General features: G+C 46.1%; 1 protein-coding gene across 1 annotated transcript in view; it reads right to left on the reverse strand.

Moving 5' to 3' along the window:
* The window catches only part of PTPRT (protein tyrosine phosphatase receptor type T), a 1,692,228-nt gene that overhangs the window by 655,695 nt on the left and 1,012,812 nt on the right, over positions 1–23,721 (reverse strand). Inside the window, exon 9 of the mRNA XM_086932257.1 lies at positions 23,024–23,133. Within this exon, the coding sequence (XP_086788383.1) occupies positions 23,024–23,133 (110 nt within the window). The remainder of the gene's footprint in view (positions 1–23,023; positions 23,134–23,721) is intronic.

A 23,721-nucleotide genomic window follows, 5' to 3' on the forward strand; every position in this document is an offset into this window, starting at 1 on the left:
GCTGTATTCCTCGGTCATTGTTTTCCGGTCTTACTCTTCCTCCTTCATTTTCACCTTTCGCGTTTTTCGCTTCTTTGCTCTGGATTAAAGTTTGATCAGGAAAAATAAGGGCCAACCATAAAAAATGAGTGCTGATGGGTCCCACCTGCAATCACTGATTCAGATTAGGCATTGCCTGTCCTTTGCGTAAAGGTTCCACATAAAAGAAGTCTGTGGGAGAAGCAGGCTGTAAAATATTTACTCCTTGTGGTGTTACAAGGGTTTGTGATCCTCATAGCTTAATTTCTGCAATGTTAGTAGCTTACCTTTTTGTCTATGCCTCACGTTTGGTAACATAAGCCAGGCTTTGACAATTACTCATTTCTTTATATTTAATGTTTCTATGATTCAGTAAAATGTTTCTGTTTTTTCTGTGGCCCTAGTCAAGGTTATGGGCCAGTGGAGAGCAAGCAGTTCTGTCTTGGTTCACACTAGTCATGATTTTCTGATTTCCTATTATACCCTATGCAGTCTTGAATCTTTTGGCTTAGGTTATGGGCTTCTGAAATGGAAACTATGACCTGCACCTCAGATGATTGCAGTTCATGTGCCTGCGTGTAAGCCACTATGTGGTTAGTGGCATAGGCTGCAAATTCGTCATTCGGTAGGGTATAATTAAAGTTATGTCTTCTCTTGTGGAAGCTTGCTGCATTGAAAACCACAGTCACATGCATCTTTGGTGAGTGGCCGCATACGAATTAAGGAATATTGGTTATTGGCATTGAGTCAGGTCTGCTTCTAGTATATTTGAATATTGCTACAAAGGACAGTGGTGCAGGGCCTCTGCACTGCCTGGCAGAGATCAAATGGATGTTTACTGGGCTTCACATGGAACGCACACAACACCAGTGATTGAGGTATCTTACCATTGGTGCTTACTCTGGAATGTGTCACCAAGACTTTATGAAGAATTCGGATTTGTTGTTGTGGGTGTGAGTAAGCCTAGATTGTGGGTCGTCGCATTTTGTTCACTTGTCCATTGCTGAATGTATTGCCATCCCGATTATCTCCTGCCCTATGTGGGGTGGTTGTCCTCTGTTCTTTGGCAGCTCCACTCAGCTCAGGAAGCTGGTCAAGCTCACCGTGGTCTGTCACTGGCCTTGCCTTTACAGGGCAGCTTTCAGGTTGGAAATGTAGGAAAGGAAGATCGAGTGGACCAGGCGGAAGCTTTGTCTGCTTGGTGCCTTCAGAGAATGAGTGTATTCGAGGAATACGTTTCAGATGAAGAAAAAAAACCTTATGAGTATATCATATGTTTAGGGTTGAAAGTGTTCTTATCGTAACAAACCCTGGGGCATATTACCAAGCAATAGCGATAATTATCGCTTTTGCTTGGTTAGCGTGAAAAAATTAGCGCCGAGCTGCGGCGATTTTTATCGCAGATAAACATTGGTATTACCAAGGTTTATCGCAAATGCGATAAAAATCGGCCGCAATGCATGAATATCGCTCTTAGCCATGTTATCCACCTCCCATTGGATAACATGGCTAAGAACTGCTCAGGGCAGGTGTCAGCTTTTGGAGGTATTCGCGCTTAGCACGAATATCTCCAAAAGTTGGTAATAGGAGATAGCAATGTTAGCGACTGTTTTCAGTCACTAACATCTTGGCACACCCACTTTGCATGTCATTAGTGATAAATATCACTGACATGCAAAGCGGGGCCCAAGATGGTCGCTATCTCCTACTAGCTGTCGCTAACTGGTGTTAGCGACAGCTAGGTAATAGGGAGATAATTTTATCTCCGCTTTCTTGGCTTTTCAGCGATATTTATGCATTGTGGGCGATTTTGATCGCATTTGCGTTAAACCTTGGTAATACCAAGGTTTATTTGCAGTAAAAAATCACCGCAGCTTAGCGGTAAATTTTTGTCTCTAACCAAGCAATAGCGATAATTATCGCTATTGCTTGGTAATATGCCCCCTTGTTTTCAGGGCTTGCCGGCAGCTGTGTTCTATTTATCCTGCTGAGTCCGGGGTATGCTGTGTGTGAGTCACCAGCTCCACTGGTTCTGCAGGCCAGCCTCTTTCGCTGGCTGAGTGTGCTTCTTGCCTGGGTTCTTTTAGAGCTGCTTGCCCTCGCGGGCCTTCAGCTGCGCTTCTTTTTTGTTGACTCTGGGGCATCTGATGAGTGTACCTTGCAGGGCCGGACTGGCAACCACAACCGGCCCTGGCAAAGTGCTGGGCTGCCCCCCTCCCCACGGAGGGAGAGGGTGGGGTTGAAGGTGCAGCCCCGATTTTGGTAGAGGGCCGATTTTGCAGCAAAGCTGCAAAAACGGCCCCGTAACAAAAATGGCCCCAGGGGCTCAAAACAGGCCCCAACCGTGCAGCGCGTTGGGGGATTGCCCAGTGCCGCTATGGACAGGCCGGCCCTGGTACCTTGGAGGTTTGATATGCGAGTGAGGGTTCGGCACGTGCATGTTGAAATGGTTAGGAACGTGTTAGGGTTGGTGATGAATGTGTGGAAGGTTCATGGGAGCATTCGGTGGGCTGGTAAAATGTTGCCGATAGCTGATACTTGAACAAACCAACGTTGACAACCCACTTACATTGTACTCCGCCTGCTTGCAGAACTCCGTAGAATTAAACAGAGTTTTTCAGTACCTCCGTGGAATTCCACAGAGTGAAACTCTGCGAGCGCCGCCCACCCCTGCATTAAACCATCATGTATGGTGACCTTGTTCATTTGTATCTTATGTTTATTCTGGCATGTAAATTTTATTGGTTAGTTTAGTTCTGATGTAGTTTATTGTAGCTTTTTCTATGTTATGCTATGTGTCAAAATGTTATATTTTATGCATTTATCACTTGTATAATGTATTTTTACCATTTGTGTGACCTGGAGACTCTCTTTCCTCTTTAAAAATGCATGATTCTGTGATTTCTGGTTGACTGGCCAAGTATGGTTGTGTGAGGTTTGTATGGTGACACTTTCCATTGGTTTAAAAGAATGAATATACTGGCCCTCATTATGCGTGGTGGAATAGGGTTGGAAATCCCATAATTAGTATTTAGCTAAGGGTGCAGTAATTAGCAGCCAATATATCCTCTATGAGTAGGGCTTTTGACTCAAAGGGATAACAAATTGAAAATAGGTATGTATTTTTTTCCTGACGAAATGTGAGGGTAAGTTACTTGTTCTGCATTTTACCACCAGACTTGAATTTTTGATTTGTGAGGAAATGGGAGTTTCTGTTAAATTGGACTAAGTTGGATTCTTTTAGGTCTGTGATTGTATTTGAATGAGAGTACCACAGACTGGAAGCGCCATAGAATGTTGCTGTCTGCCTTGCCCAGCAGGTTCACTGGTCTGGACTGTACAATGTTCTCTTTCTTTCAGTTGACGTTTGCACGAGATAAGTATTCCAAATAAAGTAAAATAATGAATTGATTTACACCTGACTGGAGCACAAAACTCTCCAAATGCACCTTTTTTTGCCAAATGGAACCTTTACTTTTAGGTTCAAACCATCAACGCAATAATTCAGTTTACGAGTCACCCAGAGAAATATCCCCAGTGAAGCGTCTGATCACAACAAGTTTACGCCTTCCTGGTTTTACCGGCCAGATATTCTGGCTGGTAATGGGGTCTGCGTAGCGACTGCAGCACAAGTGAAGCCTGGCTCCTGTTTGATCCCTCCTACATGGAGGCATGAAGGCCACTCTCCCCACCTGCCCATTATCTGCCCTGCTCCATGACACCTTTGCCACAGCCCAATGCACACCCTGCAATCTGCACCGAGACCCCCCGCTCCCATTCACCACCTCCTCAGGGCAGGAACTCAAATGGAGCAGAATCGGGTATAATCAGGCGGATTTGAACCCAGTAATTCCAGATCCAGGTAGTCATTCACGTTTCCTGTGATTAAATCTCATAACTGGACGATGCATGGGTTGAATTACTGGTGGAAATCACTGATTCTGAAGCCACTCATTTCAACACCCCTGGAACTGTGCAACTCATAATTAGGACCAGGGTCAGTAAGCATGACTTAATCCGACCCTGCAGGTACACACACACTTCCATCACCCAGGACAGATTCAAAGACCTTTCATTAAGTCACATGTGTTGCCATCCGTGCACCGCAGTCTATGGCCTGCACTGGCCTGGCGCCTCTAGTCCCCTAGGCATCGTTATGTTCCGCAAGCGAACATTTTCCAGATCTGCAGCACCTCTTCTGGGTAGTGCAGCGCTATATCCCGCACGTGCATCTGCATACTGAACCGCAATCTCATGCTGCTTCAGTACTGACCCCTTTGTGCCGCTCTGTGAAGGCACAACAGTCCTACTGTAGAGCACCTTCTCATACTGTAGACCAAATACATCCCCTTCGTCACTGCCAATTTTACCCGTCTACTCAGCTACAACGGCTCATTAAATTTCAGGTTTATGATCCTCACACAGTTCTGACAATACACCTCAACCCTGATCTGCAGCGCCACTATTATTTCAGCTCCAACAGCCTCATACTGCTGAACCAATCGCCTCTGTGGCATTATTTTATTGGCAAGACTCACACTTATCACCCAATGCACCTTCCTCGTGTACAGCATCTCCACCCGCATCAGAGCTAGAACTTGACACGCAGTTATTGCATTTTTCTTCATTTCTCACTCTAGGGGCATTTCCACGTTCTGAGATCCATAGCTAACCTCTAGCACAGGACGCTGAGAATAACTTCATTGTGAATTTAAGGTGTAAGCACAGGCAATAAACACGCAATAACTTACAACCACAGGCTTTAAGAGAGGCTGGATGTCAGCCAATTGGGTAACGAAGCCTTATTGGAGGAGTGGGAAAGAGCACAGAAGTTAGAAGATTGTAAAAGATAAAGCAACAAGGAATGGGATAAAATGCTATCATTTTGTAGCAATGCAAATTTTTGGATACATTTCCATCGGTTCATCTCCATCGGTCATGGATCAGTAGAGGAAACTGTACTCAAGCCAGGGGATTTTCTTACAACTGAGTGACCGCATCTAAAAGAGCATCTCTAACATGTCTGCCACACAGTGATGCGTCAGAGCGGCTCTGACAAGTACCAGGGACAGCCATCCTTTATAAACTGGGTTCACTGACCACCCAAACCGCCCATGCTGTGCTCAAGGCTGGGCTGGTATTATTTGATAACATTTGAAAAGAAAAAGAGAGAAGGAAAGAATGACACGTATAGCAGTAAAAGGTTAGATATAGGCAAAGGTGATACTTTTTTGCTTTTGTGGGGAAAATTGACTTTTGAGTGAATCCGCCATGTCCAGAATACGATTCCACACTCACAAACATAAACCAAACATGGCTAAGACAACAGTATTGCACATACGTAGCCATGAACTGTTGGGAGCTTGCCGGTCGCACGCCCAGCAAGGAGAGCTTCTAATGCCATGAGATGGTCGGAGACAAACATTGTATATGGTTGCCCACCATCAAATTACCAGTATGTAAACAATAATACAGATTCTGATTGTGGCAAAGGTAGTCAGGCGTGTTTACTTTATTCTGATTGACCACTTTCAAACCAATCAACGTACTCAGAGGCAGGCCATGCCTTCTTGCTCTGTTTTGAGATCAAAGGAAACGGCGCAGCCAGGCCACATGCTGTTTTATATGTTTTAAAAAATAGGGGTCAGGTCCATTATGGGGGCCTGGTAGGACGGAATAGATTCAGAATCAGAGGGAAATTACCTGCCCACCAATTCACATTACTGCTCTCTTATTCAGCAGATTTTAGGATGCAGCTCAATCTGTTATTGTACCTTACTTTACTAATTGTATTTTATTTAAATCACCTTCAAATACCATCATTTTTCTTTGATGCATTCAAAAGATACATAATCCATTTTTCAGAAAATAATTCATCAACAAAGTAAAACAAAGTTGTGCTCAATATAAAAAAACATTAAAACATGTCAATATATTGCAAATCATGCACATTTTCACATGGTTACACCAGTCAAATTTTGTTAGCAAACAGCCTGCTTATACCAAAGTTATTTGCACTTTGCCTTTTTTATGGAAGCAGACTAACTACGGGGAAATGGTTATTTTTGTTCTCTCTATGGGTAATTTTTTTTGTTGATAAACCCTCACAAGAGTCAAACACATATATGTTTTGGCATAGAATCTTCCATTACTGATTTTGGAAGGTAGTTCAGGGGCATGTGTTAAATTGGTGTTTGGTCTCAGGCGTATCCTGAAAGGCAGGGGTCCTCTTTACTAAAGCAACTAACTGCAATACTGCAGGGCTTTCAACAGGGCTTCCTGCTGGAAGTGACGAGAAATAAAAAATGTCTGTAATATTCGTCTTCAAAAAGTTTTGAAAACTTCTGCATATAGTGAGCCGAACGATTTAAGCAGGACGCCACTAAACCCTCTGTCAAAGCACTCTCTCCAAAACGCAGAAGGACGCCATTAGTCGCCCTGTGGGCTTGAAGTGGGACCAGAGAGGACAACACAGTGTTTCCTTCTTCAGACTACCATTTTGTTTGAATTAGCCCTATTGCATTATGGGAGGCACATTTATGTCTGAGGAGGTTGCACTTGGGGGCAGGATAAGGGGCTCGAAAACTCCAGGCAACCCCCATGGTAAACATCTTTGGACCACACAACTACCCACTCACCCATACCCTCAATTTTGACAATACTTTGCCAGATGTAGTAGAGGTAATTGTGCTAAAAAGAGATCAATTTATTGACCCATAGCACCTTTATTTGATGTCGTAGGCCAGGCAGAGGGAGATTGAAGGGCAGGAATTTAACAGGGTGAACGAGGGGGTGGGAGTTGTTATGCAGCCTGGGGAATGGGGGAAGTTGCTTTTGGAATCCATATTAGATAGGTGAGACGTTTACATTACTGACAGATATTGCAGGCATTATGGTGTTAATATTATTTAGATTAACAATTCTCAAGTCGAAACTATATGACATGCAACCGACAGGCTGTAAGTCTGAGTCCCGTTGACATTTCAGGAAATTGCTATGTTGAACAAGGCTGAGAGACAACTTCGAGGCACTAACATGGCATGTTTGGGAACCTGCTGCTGATCTGTGCCTCTTCCGTGCATCAGAAATAGGCAACAATCTCTATCATCAATAATGTCAGAAGCCAATGTCTATGGAAGCTATCAGAGGTGGGAAGATGTAATTCAGGACTGTCTAACTCTGGAGGAGCACAGTGAACAGAATTGAATGCTCAGGTCTGGGCCCAAATTTGACCTGTCACTTTTCTTAAGTACTATCATAACCCCAAGCATCCACATCCCACGTTATCACTTAGGATATACAATACAGTCTGTGGGGTTTGTGCTCCCAATAGCCCAAAAAAGAGTTTTTTTTAGAGTTTGGTATATGCAGAACATTTGCCAAAAATTGGTGCTTCTACTTTTCACTCTATTTAGAGTGTATACATAGGTATACACTTTAGATGAAACACTCTAGACATCAACCAACTTTTAGCGTATATCCATCTCCCTCCAAACTTTAACTAACTCCCCCCTTCCACGTGCCTTAAGGCAAAGACGAAGGTCAAACTGCTAACAGGTCTTCATGGGCTCAATTATCTATATCAGTTTGTGAAAACCTATGCACTCGACAGTCAGTGTGTTCTAATTAACTCTCAAATGATATGAATTGCCTTCTTCTGAGACACCACCACTCTTTATTCTTCCTGAAAAAATAGCCCAATCCATGTGCACTTACAATATAGATTTGTGTGCCCTCACATCCTGCGCAGCGGACCCTCCTTGGCACCATACATATTCAGGAGCCTCGCAAGCATTTATGTAAAATGGTCTTCCTCATTGAGCACACAATCAACATGTGAGAGTGGAGAGACAGGAGCACAGAGGCGCTGCCTCTAATGAGCCTGCAATTTATTCTTTGATTATAAAAGGCTTTGGTGATTGATGCGTCGGCCTACAGCCACTTTTGGGTCGCAACAAGAAACGTGAAGGGCTTAACAATCAGAAACATTGTTTCCCTGTTTCTAACTCATTCACATAAATTTCTAGACAAGGCAAAAGTGGTCTGAGCTCCAAACTGACATAATGCGTTAAGACCCAGGAACTGAGGATCAAAGAGTCGTGTATCAAGCATGAAGATCAATTCAACAAGAAGAAGTACAGGAAGTGACATCACATACCCATTTACTCAGGATATCACCCCATGGATGTCTGCTTTTTTCACCATAGACTTTCAAAAGTCTTCCGTATGCTGCAGAAGGGCTCGTGGATGGTGAAGTGGGATATAAATAAAGTAATCAGGGTTGTCAGAGTGAAGATTACTTTCTGTTCCTGCATTCCTTTTCATACGTCCTGAGACCGGGGGTTGCTATGGGCAAGTTGGAATTAGCCATAGCACTCCTGGCAAAGCCCTAGTGACGTCTATGATATAAGGTCAGGCTTTTAAACTTTTAAGGTCATGTGTTCTTGTCCTCTTCCGTTTTGAGCTGGGATACAGAGGTCTTTTGAGTCAAACGGTGCCCGTCATTGGTCCATCGGTACCAAATGCATGCAAGGTTTTCTGGATAATCATTTGTTGCACTGCTGCAACAAACACATTTCCATCCACCATTCACTTTTGTAATCACCTCAGGCAGGTGGGACATGCTGCCTCCTCCACATGATATGTGTGGGAAGGTCCCTATTAGTGACAGTGGGTCGCAGCCTTCTTCCATAAAGCTACATTTTGGCATCAAGTCGCTGGTATAATCTTCCTCAGTGACAGTCCTCATTAGGAGTCCATGGCAAGAGACATGTGCCGTGTCTCCAGCAGCTTGGAGTTTCTCCCTCCCAGGGTTCCTCAGTAGGAACCTGAGGGAACGTATATTCATCCTAAGCCAAGATGGCCACCTTTTCTCAACACTCTCAGGAAAACTTCCCAATCCATAATGTAGGGCACTTAGATTTGACTCCTTTTCCTGTTTCTAGTCTACAAAAGTGGAAAGATACTTCTACTCTTGGCAGCACAATGCTTCCAGTAGTACTTTATCCTGTTCCCACCCTTTTCCCCATTTTCTTGGGGATTCCCTAGATTTTCCGGATTTCTTCACTACAGACTCCTGTTCTCAAGCCTTCCTTCCTCTTCCTGGCTCCTTCTTTGCTCCTCTGCTGCCTCCTTTTCAGAGATTTCTGACAGCTTCTTTAATTCCACCTGACTTTCCTTCTCCTGCTTTGGACATCTAATAAGATCATCAAGGCAAGTTCCTTCACCCAGCCATGGAACCTCATCTCTATCTTGGAAGTTTTTGGCTTTCAGTTTTTTTTAACATGAGGATCCTTCCAGAAGGCACCTTCTACTGGGCGCTACCTAGTGTCGATGGCAATATAGCTTTAGAAAAGGGTTGCTTTTAACTCTGACTTACTAAGACTGAAGACATGGACGTCCAGACCTAGAAACATCCCAAGACCCTCTGATAGGCATCAACCTCATGACAGTGTCTGTGTAAATGACTCCCACTTTGTTTAATTGTACATAAAATGATCACACATTATTATCATGAATACCCTGCAGGACTCTGACACTGTGTTGAACCATTTTCTTTAAACACAAAGTATGCACCACTGTTTTTAGGTCTGTTCTAGAACCACCTTTACTGGTCTTTCTAACCTCATTTAAACAAAAATTGATAATAAAAAATGAATGCATATATACATACTCATTCATTTGTTTAGGAGAGTCCATTACACTTTACTTCCACCTGACACCGCATACAGCATGGTCAGTGGGCCAGCCCACTTTCTCTATTGCACAGTGAGTAAAGCCATTTTGCCTGTCCATATTTGCACAGACACCTTATTAAAAGTGGCCAGCAGTTGGGTCAATGGCTATTTCTTTCCATTCTTTATTTTTTAAATCATCATTATGTGTTGAACTAATGTCTTCAGGGTACAGTAATTCAAAGCCAGTAGTACATTTGACTTGCATCAAGAAGAATCATCTTTTCTTGTGATATGTAGAACACTTAATGCATTTTCTATACTTGCCTGCTCGGAAGCACTAGTCTAGTCCTAATAAAATTACATACAATGGTTATTTTCTTTTATTTACTTTTTTTTGGTTTGCAGAACTAGAACTGGGTCAAGCAAATCATGGAGATTGAACTGTATCTTTGAGGTTACGAAATCGCAGCTGAGATGCTGTCCTTCCTTAAGGAAGTGCTGGAAGTAGATTCAACACAGAACTCAACTGTTTCTCAAAAAAACAGGTTTTTGTCTCCGGTTATGATACGCCAAAAAATGTGCTATAGTTGATACTTTTCTTTTAGTTTATCCGGAGCTCTGGGGCTCAAATTTGGGACACATTCACAGCATTATTTTTTTATAATATATTTTGGAAAGACATGATTGAACCAATCACAAAATAATTTGCGCTTGTATTCTGATTTACACACACAAATGGCGCAGTGTTATAAAACCTTTCCCTTGTGTGAAATTTGACCCAAGAATTGCATAACATTATGTATTAATAAAATCCCAAGCAAGCGGCTAAAAATGTAAGTTATGGGTCTTACTTTCCATGGAAAGTTTGGGTAACATCCACACTCTAGAACATGTGTGTGTATTTAATAACTATGCATGTATTTCATAACTGCGCTCCAATTCCTTCAACAGTGGAAGTGGGCAGAGATTTAATCCTGTCAACTGTGGGAACGGAATATCCCCCATATTATTGACAGTTTGGGGGAAGGCGTTTATCCATGGAGAAAAGTATTTTCCCCGGCTAAGATAAACTGTGCAGTGGCACAAAGGCACTGGCATTTCACAATAAGTAAAAGTCTACATGTGGGAAATGCCTCGAGTAAAGAGAAAGAGTGAAATTACAAAACAGTTCCATGATTACGCCTAGAAAGCTATTATTAGCATAGGTTTCCAAGCACAAACTGGGAAAGTTTTGTGAATCCAGGAACGTTGTAAAACTGCACCCCAAGTGGTCCCAGACCGATTGCTGCTCTTTTACGATGTGCTGTTTTGACTACGTGGCTTTCAAGAAAAGATGCTGAATCCAGATGATGTTGAGCTGAACACGGCTGAAAACATACAATTGCATAAGTACTGGCACAAGTAATTTGGTCATTGTGTTAGGTGCATTTGTAAGCATTTCTTGAATCAATATAGACTGATAAACGAAATTGTAACGTTAGATAATATTTTGAAAAGCAGGTCCCATAAAGATTGAAAAACACACTTTCATGTGAAACTAGTACTGGCAAAATCAATGAGGTTTTGCATTTGAGACCTATTGGCCTGCCAATTGCTTTTTTTATTCTGTGTAGCAGCATCAGCAAATGGTGTACAGCATGAACAAAATGAAATAAATAGGTGGACTGATGTGGCCGCTCAGGCTTTGTCATTTTGTAGATGTGTGGATGTGTCATGACGTATGCACGTGGCACTGGCACCCTTTTTATTTACTGACCCTAGTTGTATGGGTGAATAAAAATATCAAAATTAAGTATTACGAAAGCACTTTTATTTAGAAAGTGGAAGGGCCAGCAGCAGATTACCTCCCCGACGTCACAAAAAAGGAAAATTATAAATAGCAGCTGTGGTGGAGGCAAATGTGTGTGAGAAAATGAGCAACAAGGATGGTGGGAAGCTGCATGTGAGGCTCAAAACAAGAGGGAAGTATACAGGGAAGAGTGTGGAATTCTAGTTTGTGAGCTAAACATTATCTGCGCCAGCTTGTCACCCACGTACAACGTGCACGATCACCATTTTAGGCATCATGGTCTCCCTGTCCACGATCGATCGCCAGCGCGCCCCTCTGACCCAGCAAGCATCCTCCGCGCACCCTGGCTCCCCCTCCCTCCCCTCATGAGCATAACCCTTCTGCATGACCCTGTCCTTGGGAGTCACGCCAGCGCCTGACCAACACCTCCTCTCCTCCCATGAATGCCCCTCTGTTGATAAACCTTCCCTCCGCACTGGTCTGTCCACACGGCATGAATACCACCCCATTGATGACCCCTCACCCCGTGTCCAGCTGTCCACCCAGGTCCGAGGCCATCGCCTAAGCCGGGAATATCATTTACTGCCCCTTATTGTATGAGGTCGCTCTCCTTCAAAGGACCCTCTATTTATCCAGACCTCCCCACCCCCTGTGATATGATCAGGCGCACACATCCTAAGACTCGGCAGAACACTCAGCTGCGTGATGACCCCCTCCTCTTATCAGCAGGTTGAGGACCTCTATTGTGAAGGTATATGGGGGTGGGATTGACACGAGGATTACAGGGATGTCTTTTCCTTTATGCCACAATGTTCTGATTGTAATAAAGAAAGGTCACATGCCATAAACCAGTGTATAAGAGGCCAGGCCTCCGAGAGGCTGTTAGAGCACCTCGAGATGATACCTTGTTGTCTGATCTGATGTGTTCTGCTCCGTCGGAATAAAACTTCTGTTTCCTGCCTTCTGGTCTCCGGCGCCTGCCTCATTGCTTGGTAAATTTGAATGGTACAAGGGCGGTTAGCGCCGGGCAAATCTTGAGAAAGGTCCTAGCCCTACCTTTTTCCACAATTGGCGTCCCAAAGCGTGGGGCCCATCAGCGACACGTGGATCCAGTGGGAGAGGTCCCGATGACAGAGTGAACGACTGCAACGATCGGGAAGAGCTCGTGTCCCATAGACCCTCGTCTGACAGCCGATCATCCGACCTTCACTAGTTCTGAACAGACCTCTCTCGAGTGATCTACGGTCCTGACTGGGAACCATCAGGAGTGCCACGGGCATCACGAAGGAGAGAGGACGATCGGGCGCTGGATCCAGAGGACAGGAAACCGTCCATGCGGTCCGGGTAAGGTCGTGTAAACACGACAAATTGGAAAAAAATATTGTTTTGTTTGGATAATACTAGTATTACGCTTTGTTGAAACCTCTGGAGATTCACTGTCTGCAAACGGGGAAAAACAAACAGGCTCTCTCTTTGCAAGCAGTGAAGGATAGGTAACGCAGACTTTTGTCCCCGTTGTAATCCGTCGTGCCTATCTTCCTCCCCCACTGTTTCCCGAACTGTCGTTCGTGGATTATTGTCTGGAGATTCTTTGTCTGCAAACAGGGAAGAACAAGGTCTCTCTTTGCAGGTAGAGAAAGAGTGGGTAACGATAACTTTTCGTGCCCACTTATTCTCCCCACTGGATTGTTTGATTGACCGATTATTCGGTATTGGTTCTTTTGAGGTATTCACGGCCTCCAAACAACGTAGAATAGAAATATTCTGTCTAGTCTTTGTCCGCCGTGATAAGATAGGTAGTGCAGACTTTTGTCCCCGTTGTAATCCGTCATGCCTGTCTTCTCCCCACTGGTTGGTAGCCTGTTTAGCCCGGACCGCTTATTAGAGATGAACCATCCAGCTCCACTGGAGGGCACCCCTAATAAGGACATGTTCACTAAGTATGGACTAGTCGCTATAGCTTACACTAAACTATGGCATAAATATACGAAAAAGAACCCTGAAAGTCAGTGGCCACTGATAGGTTCCTTTAATGAAAATAAAATAAAAACATTAGAAATCGCGCTCCAGAAGAATAAGACCACGCCCACTATGCTCAACAGTATCGGCATGTGGCGCAAAGAAATGGAACAACGAAAAAAAAGAGAAGAAGCAAAAATAGGGAAAGAATTACGAAAGGCAGCCCACCTAGCCGCAAAGCAACTAGAAGAAGAAATAAAAGAAAGAAAGGAAACCACGCGAAACCAAGAATCAGGGTCGACAGGCCAATGTCCTGTTAGGACCCCCTCTGCGCTCTACCCTGAATTGCCCTCCAAACAACGGGCGAACGATGAGTTACTGCTAGGTCCCCCAATCATCTACATGCCCCCTCCATATGCCCCCTGCCGACAAAGCTTTCACGCTCCGAGTGTGAGCGAAAGCGATCTTAGTGCTAGTGCACCAGCCCTCACGGCCTTTGCACCAGCCACATTAACAACCTCATCAGACGACCCCGAGTCTAGCAAACAATCACCAGCCAGACTAAATAGGTTGAGCAAAGATGAGCGGGATGGGATCGACAAAATAGCAAAGACATTAGTAGAACGAAGGGAGAGCGAAGATTATACAATGAGCGTATATAATTCACATGCCGACAGCCACAGACGGCATTTCATCTTGCGATTCAGCTACTACACCCTGAACGCGTATGAAGATAGGTATCAAAGTAAGGGTCCCGCTAAACTAACAACACTGTATAGGAAAATTGATGTTGGAGATGGGACTGAACGTGAGGCGACGGAGCTCTTCATGCAGATGCTTGAGGTCTTCCGCCACCTCACGGAACAGAAACCAGAAGCCAAGGCTACAGTCCCTGAAACGACCTCGGTAGAAGTAGCCAATACTATGATGCCTATCAGAGAAGCGGCCCCTTACTGGATCCCGCCACGGGGCCAGGGAACGAGCGATGATATTAATAATGAAAATGCAAAGGGAAGGGTTGTGTACAATTGGGTTTACCAGCCATGGGACCGACAAGATATCCTAACCTTTAAGCAAACCCTGCCAGATTTAAGAAAGAACCCGACAGCATTTTATACCGAATTAGGCACAGCCTTGGGTTCGACGATAATGACTTTAGCAGACATTGACTTGTTCTTCGGGTTATGCCTGCCAGCTGACGTGTGGAAGCAAATCCGGAAGGCTGACCACACGGATCTGTTTGGACATACCTGGGACCAACTCGGTAAATTAGATAGACAACGAGAACCTGGAAGGAAACCAGTGAAAGACATACTAGAACTCCCAGACAAAATAGTTCAGAAATTAAAGACACTGATCCCAGAAAGAAAGGTAGACTGGTCGATAGTCACGGCCTGTCGACAGAAACCGCAGGAAGATGTGTCAGAATACTTCTCCCGATTCGAGACAGTGTTCTCCGACTACAGTGGCCAAGACATGACCACCGCAACCGGACAGCACCTGTTTGTACAAAATTACGTAAAGGGTCTAACGCAAGAGGTCTCCCAAAAGCTGCAGACGAGTGAGAGTAGTTGGGGGGCCTCCAAACCTGCAGCTATCCTTCAGATGGCTCAGTATTACGAGCACCAAAAGAATGAGAATGATAGGGCGTCCGAGAAAAAGAAGAAAGATTTAAAAGAAAGGGTAATGATAGCCCAGATACAAGGTATAACGGTAGGACGGGAACATCAAAGGGGGAACTACCAACCAGCCACCCCCAGAGATCTACCTCCTAAAGATCACACTCCCACACCCCACACTGGACGTAGAGACATTAGCAACGACCAATGCGCCTTCTGCAAAGGGTTCGGCCATTGGAAATACCAGTGTCCGGTTATGCTAGAGATGAATAGAAATAGGGACTCCAGGGATGTGGCAAGTGGTCCAAGAAATGGGGTACAAGGACGAGGGCACGCCAACGGCACCAACAATGACAGATCAGGGAGACTGAACACATTTGACCGTCCCTGGCAGAACCAATATCAGCTGTCCGAAGGTGAACATGCCCCGACTTTGCATAGGACTGCCAGGGGCAAGGGAGGGATCCAGTCGAGCTCTGTGTTGACCAGCAAGGTCCTTATGTCACCGCTAAGGTCCTGGGTACAGAGTCTCCATTCTTGGTAGACACTGGGGCGACACGTAGTGTGTTATCAAAACGACTGATTCCAAGGGCACCCTTGTCTGGCTCACACATAACGTCGATAGGTTTCGATGGAACGCCCTCCACTAACCCCCTGTCCGTACCTATTTCCTTTGATCTAGAAAACAACACCACTGACGCGACATTCCTGCTTTCCTCCAACTCCCCTGACGCCATTATGGGCATTGACTTACTGAAACATTTTCGATCTACCATTAGGTGTTCCCCAGATGGAATACGAGTCATCCTGTACGACAACCCAGACATGCCCAGATCCCGTCCCCCACAACACATGTGCTCCATAACTGACGCTGACATGTCCTTGCTTGACACCCTGCCTCCGTACCTGTGGGCCAAAAACGACTCTGATGTGGGGCGAATGATGATTGATCCTATCCACATAACTGTACGACAGGACGCTATGCTCCCGAAACTCCCGCAATATCGGATATCCCCAGAGGGTGAGAAGGCACTGGTAGCGATCATTCAGTCTCTGGTAGATGCAGGAGTGGTTGAAGAGGTGGTTAGCAACGTCTGCAACAGCCCAATCCTACCTATTGTTAAGAAGCAAGGTGAAGGAGATGAGAAAGCGTACCGCTTCATCATCGACTTACGAGAGATTAACAAAGTGGTTGTACCCCAATATCCCGTAGTCTCTGATATCACCACCATTTTGACCCTCATCCCGTCCACCGCCACCACCTTCACTGTTATCGACCTTAAGAACGCGTTTTTCTCTATCCCCATCCATCCAGACAGCCGTTATCTCTTCGGCTTCACTTTAAAATCCCGCTCGTACCGATTTTGTAGAGCTCCCCAGGGGTACACTGAAAGTCCCAGCATTTACAGCCAGGCCCTTAAAAGACAGCTGGATGCCTTCCAGCTACCAGAGGGAGTGGTGTTGATCCAATATGTCGATGATATCCTTTTGGCGGCCGACACCACCCCGCTTGCAACGACAGCCACCGTCCAACTCCTACACTTTCTTGCAGAAAATGGCCATAAAGTCTCCAAAAAGAAGTTACAGTTCTGCCAGCCACAAGTGACTTACCTAGGCCATCTTCTGTCCAAAGAAGGGAGGAAACTTACCCCTGACCGAATCCAAACCATCCTAGACACCCCCATCCCAAAAACACAAAAACAGGTCCGCTCTTTGGTTGGCCTAACCTCTTTTTGCAGACAGTGGTTGCCTAATTACAGCCTCATTGTGAAACCATTACTTGCCCTGCTGACCAAAGATGTCCCCTCCCCGCTTCCTTGGACCACTGAGTGTCAAGCCTCCTTTAAGGAATTACGGGATGCACTCTGCTCAGCACCCGTCCTCGGAACGCCGGATTACTCCAAACCCTTCTCCCTCTTCACCCACGAAAGGGAGGGATGCGCATTGTCTGTCCTAACTCAATCGATTGGTCCTAAGCAGCGCCCTTGTGCCTACTTCTCCGCCACTCTTGATCCTGTAGCCAGAGCTTTACCTGCCTGCCTTCGAGCAGTAGCTGCCGCTGCTGTCTCTATCCGTCAGAGCGAGGGAATCGTACTTTCCAACTCCCTCACTGTATTAGTGCCCCATGCAGTTGACACCCTTTTGAACCAGACAAAGACCCAACACCTGACTAGCGCACGACTGACAGGGTACGAGTTGACTCTGCTTGCACCCCACATCACACTAAAGAGATGCACGACTTTGAATCCTGCCACATTGTTACCCCTGCCTGAAAACGACCCCGACGTTCCTCCCATACACGACTGTGTGACCCTCACAGACGAACAGACTAGGAGTAGGGTTGACCTCCGAGACACTGCTTTTCCTGACCCCGATGGAGAGCTATGGGTAGACGGCTCATGCATCAAACTCCCAGATGGCACCACTTCAGCTGCCTATGCAGTAACGACAGCCCGAACAGTAGTTGAGACAGCCTGCATCACACAACGATCTGCCCAGGCAGCAGAGCTGATAGCCCTCACCCGAGCATGCATCATAGCCGCAGGGACCACCGCGAACGTATATACGGACAGCCAGTATGCCTTCGGAGTGGTCCACCATTTTGGGCTCCTGTGGAGGGAGAGGGGATTCCTGACGTCCCACGGCACCCCAATCCTCCACGGAGATTTAGTGTCCGCTCTGATTGAGGCAGTTCTCCTCCCCAAACGATTAGCGGTGATCAAATGTCAGGCACACAAAAGGGTGACAGACTTAGTCGGACAAGGGAATGCATTGGCCGACATCACTGCACGAACCACAGCTGAGAATAGGACGGTGACACGCATATATGTGACCAGGTCACAAGCAGAAAAATGGAGTGACACAAGGGAAATGATCAGAGACATACAGTCGGCCAGCACCCCTCACGAACTGACTAAGTGGGCAAGGGTGGGTATGAAGGACGAAGAGGGTTGCTGGCGAACGAAGGATGCAAACAAGTGGTTGCTGCCCGACTCATATCTGATCCCCATACTGACAATGGCACATTCCCCCGCACACATAGGATCTGCACCCATGATCGAACTCATTTCCAAAGTCTGGCACAATGACAAAATCCCCGACTCAGCCAGACGCCTAGTTCAGCAGTGCCTTATCTGTCTGCAACACAACCCCAGGAAAGGAACTGTAGTACCCCGGGGAGGGTTTGGGACCCCCAATCACCCCTTTGAGGTCCTTCAGATGGACTACATCCAACTAGAGAGATGCCAAAGCCTGAAGTATGTACTAGTCATCGTATGTGCCTTCAGCAAATGGGTGGAGGCCTATCCAACCCGTGACAACACTGCCATGACTACTGCCAAAGTACTACTGAAGGAATTCTTCCCTCGCTATGGCCTTTGTCGAATTTTATGGAGCGACAATGGCCCCCACTTCATAGCTGAGGTTATCCAACTAATCCTAAAGGGGTTGGGGGTGAAGCAACGGTTTCATGCGGTCTTCCACCCCCAATCCGCCGGTCTAGTGGAACGCCATAATGCCACACTGAAGCTGAAACTGGCAAAAATAGTGGCCACCACTGGACTTAACTGGCCGGATGCCCTCCCACTGGCTTTGTTATCGATGCGCTTCACTCCCACCAAGCACCATTTGACCCCCTACGAGGTCGTGTTTGGGCGACCGATGAATCTCTGGACTGCTCCCAAACCGACCTCCATTCATGACGTCCCAGACGTCCTACTATCTGATTATTTGTGCAAGTTAACTAAAACGTTGTCTGTCATTCATCAACAGGTGCAGCAAGCCATCCCCGATGCTTCCAGGGGCCCCGGCCATGACATCCAACCGGGAGATTTCGTGTTGATACGAAATTTCCAGCAAACCAAGAGTCTGGAACCTCGGTGGACGGGCCCCTGGCAAGTGCTGATCACCATCCGAACGGCGCTCCGAGTGGAGGGGAAGAAGCACTGGCTGCACGCGCATCATTGCCGGAAGGTCTCTGCAAACCTAACCACGACAGAAAACGTCAGCGCCCAAGAAGAGCTCCTGAGCAAAGACCGACCGATATTGGACTGTTATTCCGATACTGAGGCACTCGAACTTGCAAAATTCTCTGATCCCACTGTGCCATCCAGAGAAGGGTATTTCCTGCGTCGAAAGGAGGGAGTTTCGGCTAAGTAGGCCACGGACTAAGTTAAAATCTCAGAACGGTGACCTAAACACAATCAAGGGTTACCGGGAGAGAAGCTAAACGAAGTCTGTGGTTCTGCCCACTACCGAGCCCCTTGAAGGTGATGGAAGCGCCAGATAAGAAGATGATGGAAGCGCCAGATAAGAAGATGATGGAAGCAACAGGAAATACCCAGTATAGAAATCCAAAGACTGACAACTTGCACAAATCAAAGACAATCGCACTCTTCATTGTCTTCCTCTTCTGCCTCCTCCTCATGACCTCCTTCTGGATTCTGGAGGAAAGCACACCGGCTCATGAGGCATTGCTACCTACTGCACGACCGACACCCCTGAAAGAGCATCACCTAATCTCTCTGTCGCCTCAGCTCCGAGAAAGGCGCAGGGAATTTTGGAACAATTCCTTCGTGCAACTGTTGCACCAACACAACCTTGCTGCAAATGCTACGAACTGCTGGATCTGCGGGTTGCTCCCGCATGCTACAGGACACTCCATCCCCTTCATCCCTTCTCCTTTCTCAGTTCACGGCTCCTGCCTCGCCTGGCTGATCCTCATGCAAGAGAGCCACAAGGACAACGCCACCTCCAGCCGGACAGTGTCGCACTTCTACTCTGGGTTCTGGCTGAACAAAACCGAAAAGACCTCTGTTGCTCTGTGTCCTGCGCTCACGGGCGCCACCTTCCTTAAAGACATTCCTGCCAAAGAACGAGTCGAAGTACAGGTGCTCCACAATCCAGCCAGGACCACCTTCTCTCATCTGCAAAAACAAACTACCGCTACTCTGACTGTGGCCCTGTCTGTTATCAATGTCACAGGTCTTGTGTGTCTCGAAGGCCATGGAACGCAGCTGGTGGGTCACAGTGCCTGCCGAATCACCAGAACATTGGACTCAGTTGACCCCCCTTCCTTTGTTGCTTCTCCGAATATGTACTTTGTGTGTGGCACCAAAGCTTACACCTGGCTCCCGAGAGGTTGGAAGGGCGCCTGTTACATTGCCTTCGTTCTTCCACCCACATATGTAGCCCCTGCCAACCATCACCGACAGAGGCGTGCAGATGACATTGGACCAGCCGACTCCACCGGAGCACAGTTCCTAGATGCAGCAAAGGGACTTGTTCCTCTGTGGGGCCCAATGGCAAACAGCCGCGCTATCCGACACCTGACCCAGGCAGTAGAAACAACGATCAACATCACGGCTGGCATCCTCGCCAACAACACTGCGGAGCTTCAGGCGGTCCGCCTTGTGACCCTTCAAAATCGCCTTGTCCTGGATGTGGTCCTAGCCGACCGAGGAGGAGCATGCCGCATCATCGGATCTAGCTGCTGCACCTACGTGCCAGACAACTCGCCTTCAGTCTACAAAGCCATTGAACACCTCCACAGACTTTCCTCGGAGGTTCACCAGGAGCAGGAAGGATGGTCGCTTGGGAGCTGGTTTTGGGACACTTTGAGGAACTGGGGTTGGAGGTTGTTTTCCTTCGTGCTGATACCTGTTGTGATCTTATGTGGGTGTTGCTTAGGTATCCAATGTCTACCATCTTTGTGCGGCCTTGTTTCCAACTGTATGTGCCCAAAGACTTTGGACTTCCGAAATGAGCACATGAGTCCCCTCTATGAAGTAGAAATACGTGGCCTTATGGGGATAAATCCAAACTGACAAGTTGGCGAGATATGTTAAAAGGGAGGACTGTGGAATTCTAGTTTGTGAGCTAAACATTATCTGCGCCAGCTTGTCACCCACGTACAATGTGCACGATCACCATTTTAGGCATCATGGTCTCCCTGTCCACGATCGATCGCCAGCGCGCCCCTCTGACCCAGCAAGCATCCTCCGCGCACCCTGGCTCCCCCTCCCTCCCCTCATGAGCATAACCCTTCTGCATGACCCTGTCCTTGGGAGTCACGCCAGCGCCTGACCAACACCTCCTCTCCTCCCATGAATGCCCCTCTGTTGATAAACCTTCCCTCCGCACTGGTCTGTCCACACGGCATGAATACCACTCCATTGATGACCCCTCACCCCGTGTCCAGCTGTCCACCCAGGTCCGAGGCCATCGCCTAAGCCGGGGATATCATTTACTGCCCCTTATTGTATGAGGTCGCTCTCCTTCAAAGGACCCTCTATTTATCCAGACCTCCCCACCCCCTGTGATATGATCAGGCGCACACATCCTAAGACTCGGCAGAACACTCAGCTGCGTGATGACCCCCTCCTCTTATCAGCAGGTTGAGGACCTCTATTGTGAAGGTATATGGGGGTGGGATTGACACGAGGATTACAGGGATGTCTTTTCCTTTATGCCACAATGTTCTGATTGTAATAAAGAAAGGTCACATGCCATAAACCAGTGTATAAGAGGCCAGGCCTCCGAGAGGCTGTTAGAGCACCTCGAGATGATACCTTGTTGTCTGATCTGATGTGTTCTGCTCCGTCGGAATAAAACTTCTGTTTCCTGCCTTCTGGTCTCCGGCGCCTGCCTCATTGCTTGGTAAATTTGAATGGTACAAGGGCGGTTAGCGCCGGGCAAATCTTGAGAAAGGTCCTAGCCCTACCTTTTTCCACAAGAGCACGAGGGAGCCGGGGGAGGAAAGAAGCCCATGGGTGAAAGACAGCAAGAAAGACTACAAAGGGACAGAAACACATGGGCAAGAGAGAGAAACACAAAGCAGGTGGTTGAAAAGCAAAACACATGAAGGAGACAGCTGGAAAACACATAAACTCTGATGGAATGCTTAATCAAAAGGAAAAAAACAGTGGTTTCCTAATAGTGAGCAGTCGAAGGACACAAGTACATAAGGTATGCTCCAGGGGAGGGACAAAATCAAAATGGAGAAGGCAAGTCATTGAATAAGAATCAAACAAATGACAGTGACAGTAAAGTCAACCAATGGTAAGCAATTGGCGGGCAGTAAGCTCACCATAAGTTTAGTGTAAGCTGACAATTGATATTTACCAGCCAACCAGCTTTAGGGGTAGGCGTAACTGGTGTAATTCTCTCCAGGTTAATTATTCTTAATTAACGGAAAATTACTAGTAATTATGCATAATTATATGAGAAGCATAATTCAGCCTTTAGTGCTATTTTCTTATTGCAAAATTCACCCTTGCACCAAAATGGGCCCTCATATAAATTGGCACTAATAATTTAGCGCTAAATTCTACTGGACATGAACAGGAGTAGCCAGCAGCCACTCGTTCTCTCCTAGTACATTGTTCCTGTGCTCCTGTGGAAGGATATTTGCCCCAAATTTCTCTTAAGTATTCAAGGTGGGTGTAGATGGGTAACTTCGGTAATTTTGCATCACATGAGGAATATGTAATTTCTGAAACTATGCCAGTTGGTCTGGCATAATGAAAGTGTCTTGCAGGCCTACCCATCTTACACTGTCCGGTAGGCTCAACATAAAAATGAAAACTTTTCCTCTTTTCAGAGCTACATGGGGTTCTTTTGTTTTAAGCATTTGGCACAAACATGGGTAATTTGTGTGAATTAAATGTGAATGTTACTATGGAAAATAATTTGTCAGATTTTTTATTATTGTAAACAGTTATTTGCTGATGAAATAGTTAAAGTTTTGTTTTAAGACAAAGTATGAGAAAGCTACATGTCATAGGTTGTCATAGGGCATCTGATCATATCATGGCTCTAAGTATTAGTATACATCCTTGCACCACTTTACATTTGTCACAGTCTTAAACTATTGATCTAGGGGCATTGGAAATCTGACCAAACGCATATTTACCAAGGTAAGCAGCGTCACTGACTATCTTGTGCGGCACGAGCATTCTTACCTCATACAGGGTGATGACTCCATTGGTCTCGTTTGGTGGTTTCCACTGTAAAAATATTTTTTCCTCGAATGGGCCTCCTTGGATTGACTCAAGAGGGATTGCTCCAGGCACTACAAGAGAACACAGAGCAAATGAGAAAGAAGAGAAGATGCCCCAGTGGATAAAGCACAGCAAAAATGCAACCTCGGAATTCAGTCACTGTCGTAGCACTCATTCTGACACATGGTACTCGTTTAGAGGAGGAAAGCATATTGGTTTCACCATATGCTCCTTACCTCAAGGTCATTGCAGCTTTTAATTAGCGACAGACAATATAAAAGTAACGGCAACAGAAATAAGAGATAATAAAACATGATTGTTAATTTACAATCTGTGTGCACGTATGTAAATAGCTAATTTATACTAAATCTGACATTATGTTGATTAGGGAAGGGCTCATTCACCTAGAAAATATTAAATCCCGGTAAGGTTTTTACAATATTTGTTTCGTCAATTAATACAATTCCAATCCTTCCACTGAGAAAGTTTACCTTCCTTGTGAAAATTGCCTATTCATAAATGAGTAGGGCAATATCTTGCCTCAGACTTTGACCTGGGACTGAGGGGCTTATGTATGTGTGCCCTGTATCACATGAATAACGCAGAGCTCTCATAAACATATATGAAGCATCGCAAAGCCACCCTGCGTGGCTTTGATT

This window comes from Lissotriton vulgaris, chromosome 7 (genome assembly GCF_964263255.1).
Source record: "Lissotriton vulgaris chromosome 7, aLisVul1.2, whole genome shotgun sequence".
Taxonomy (NCBI): domain Eukaryota; kingdom Metazoa; phylum Chordata; class Amphibia; order Caudata; family Salamandridae; genus Lissotriton; species Lissotriton vulgaris.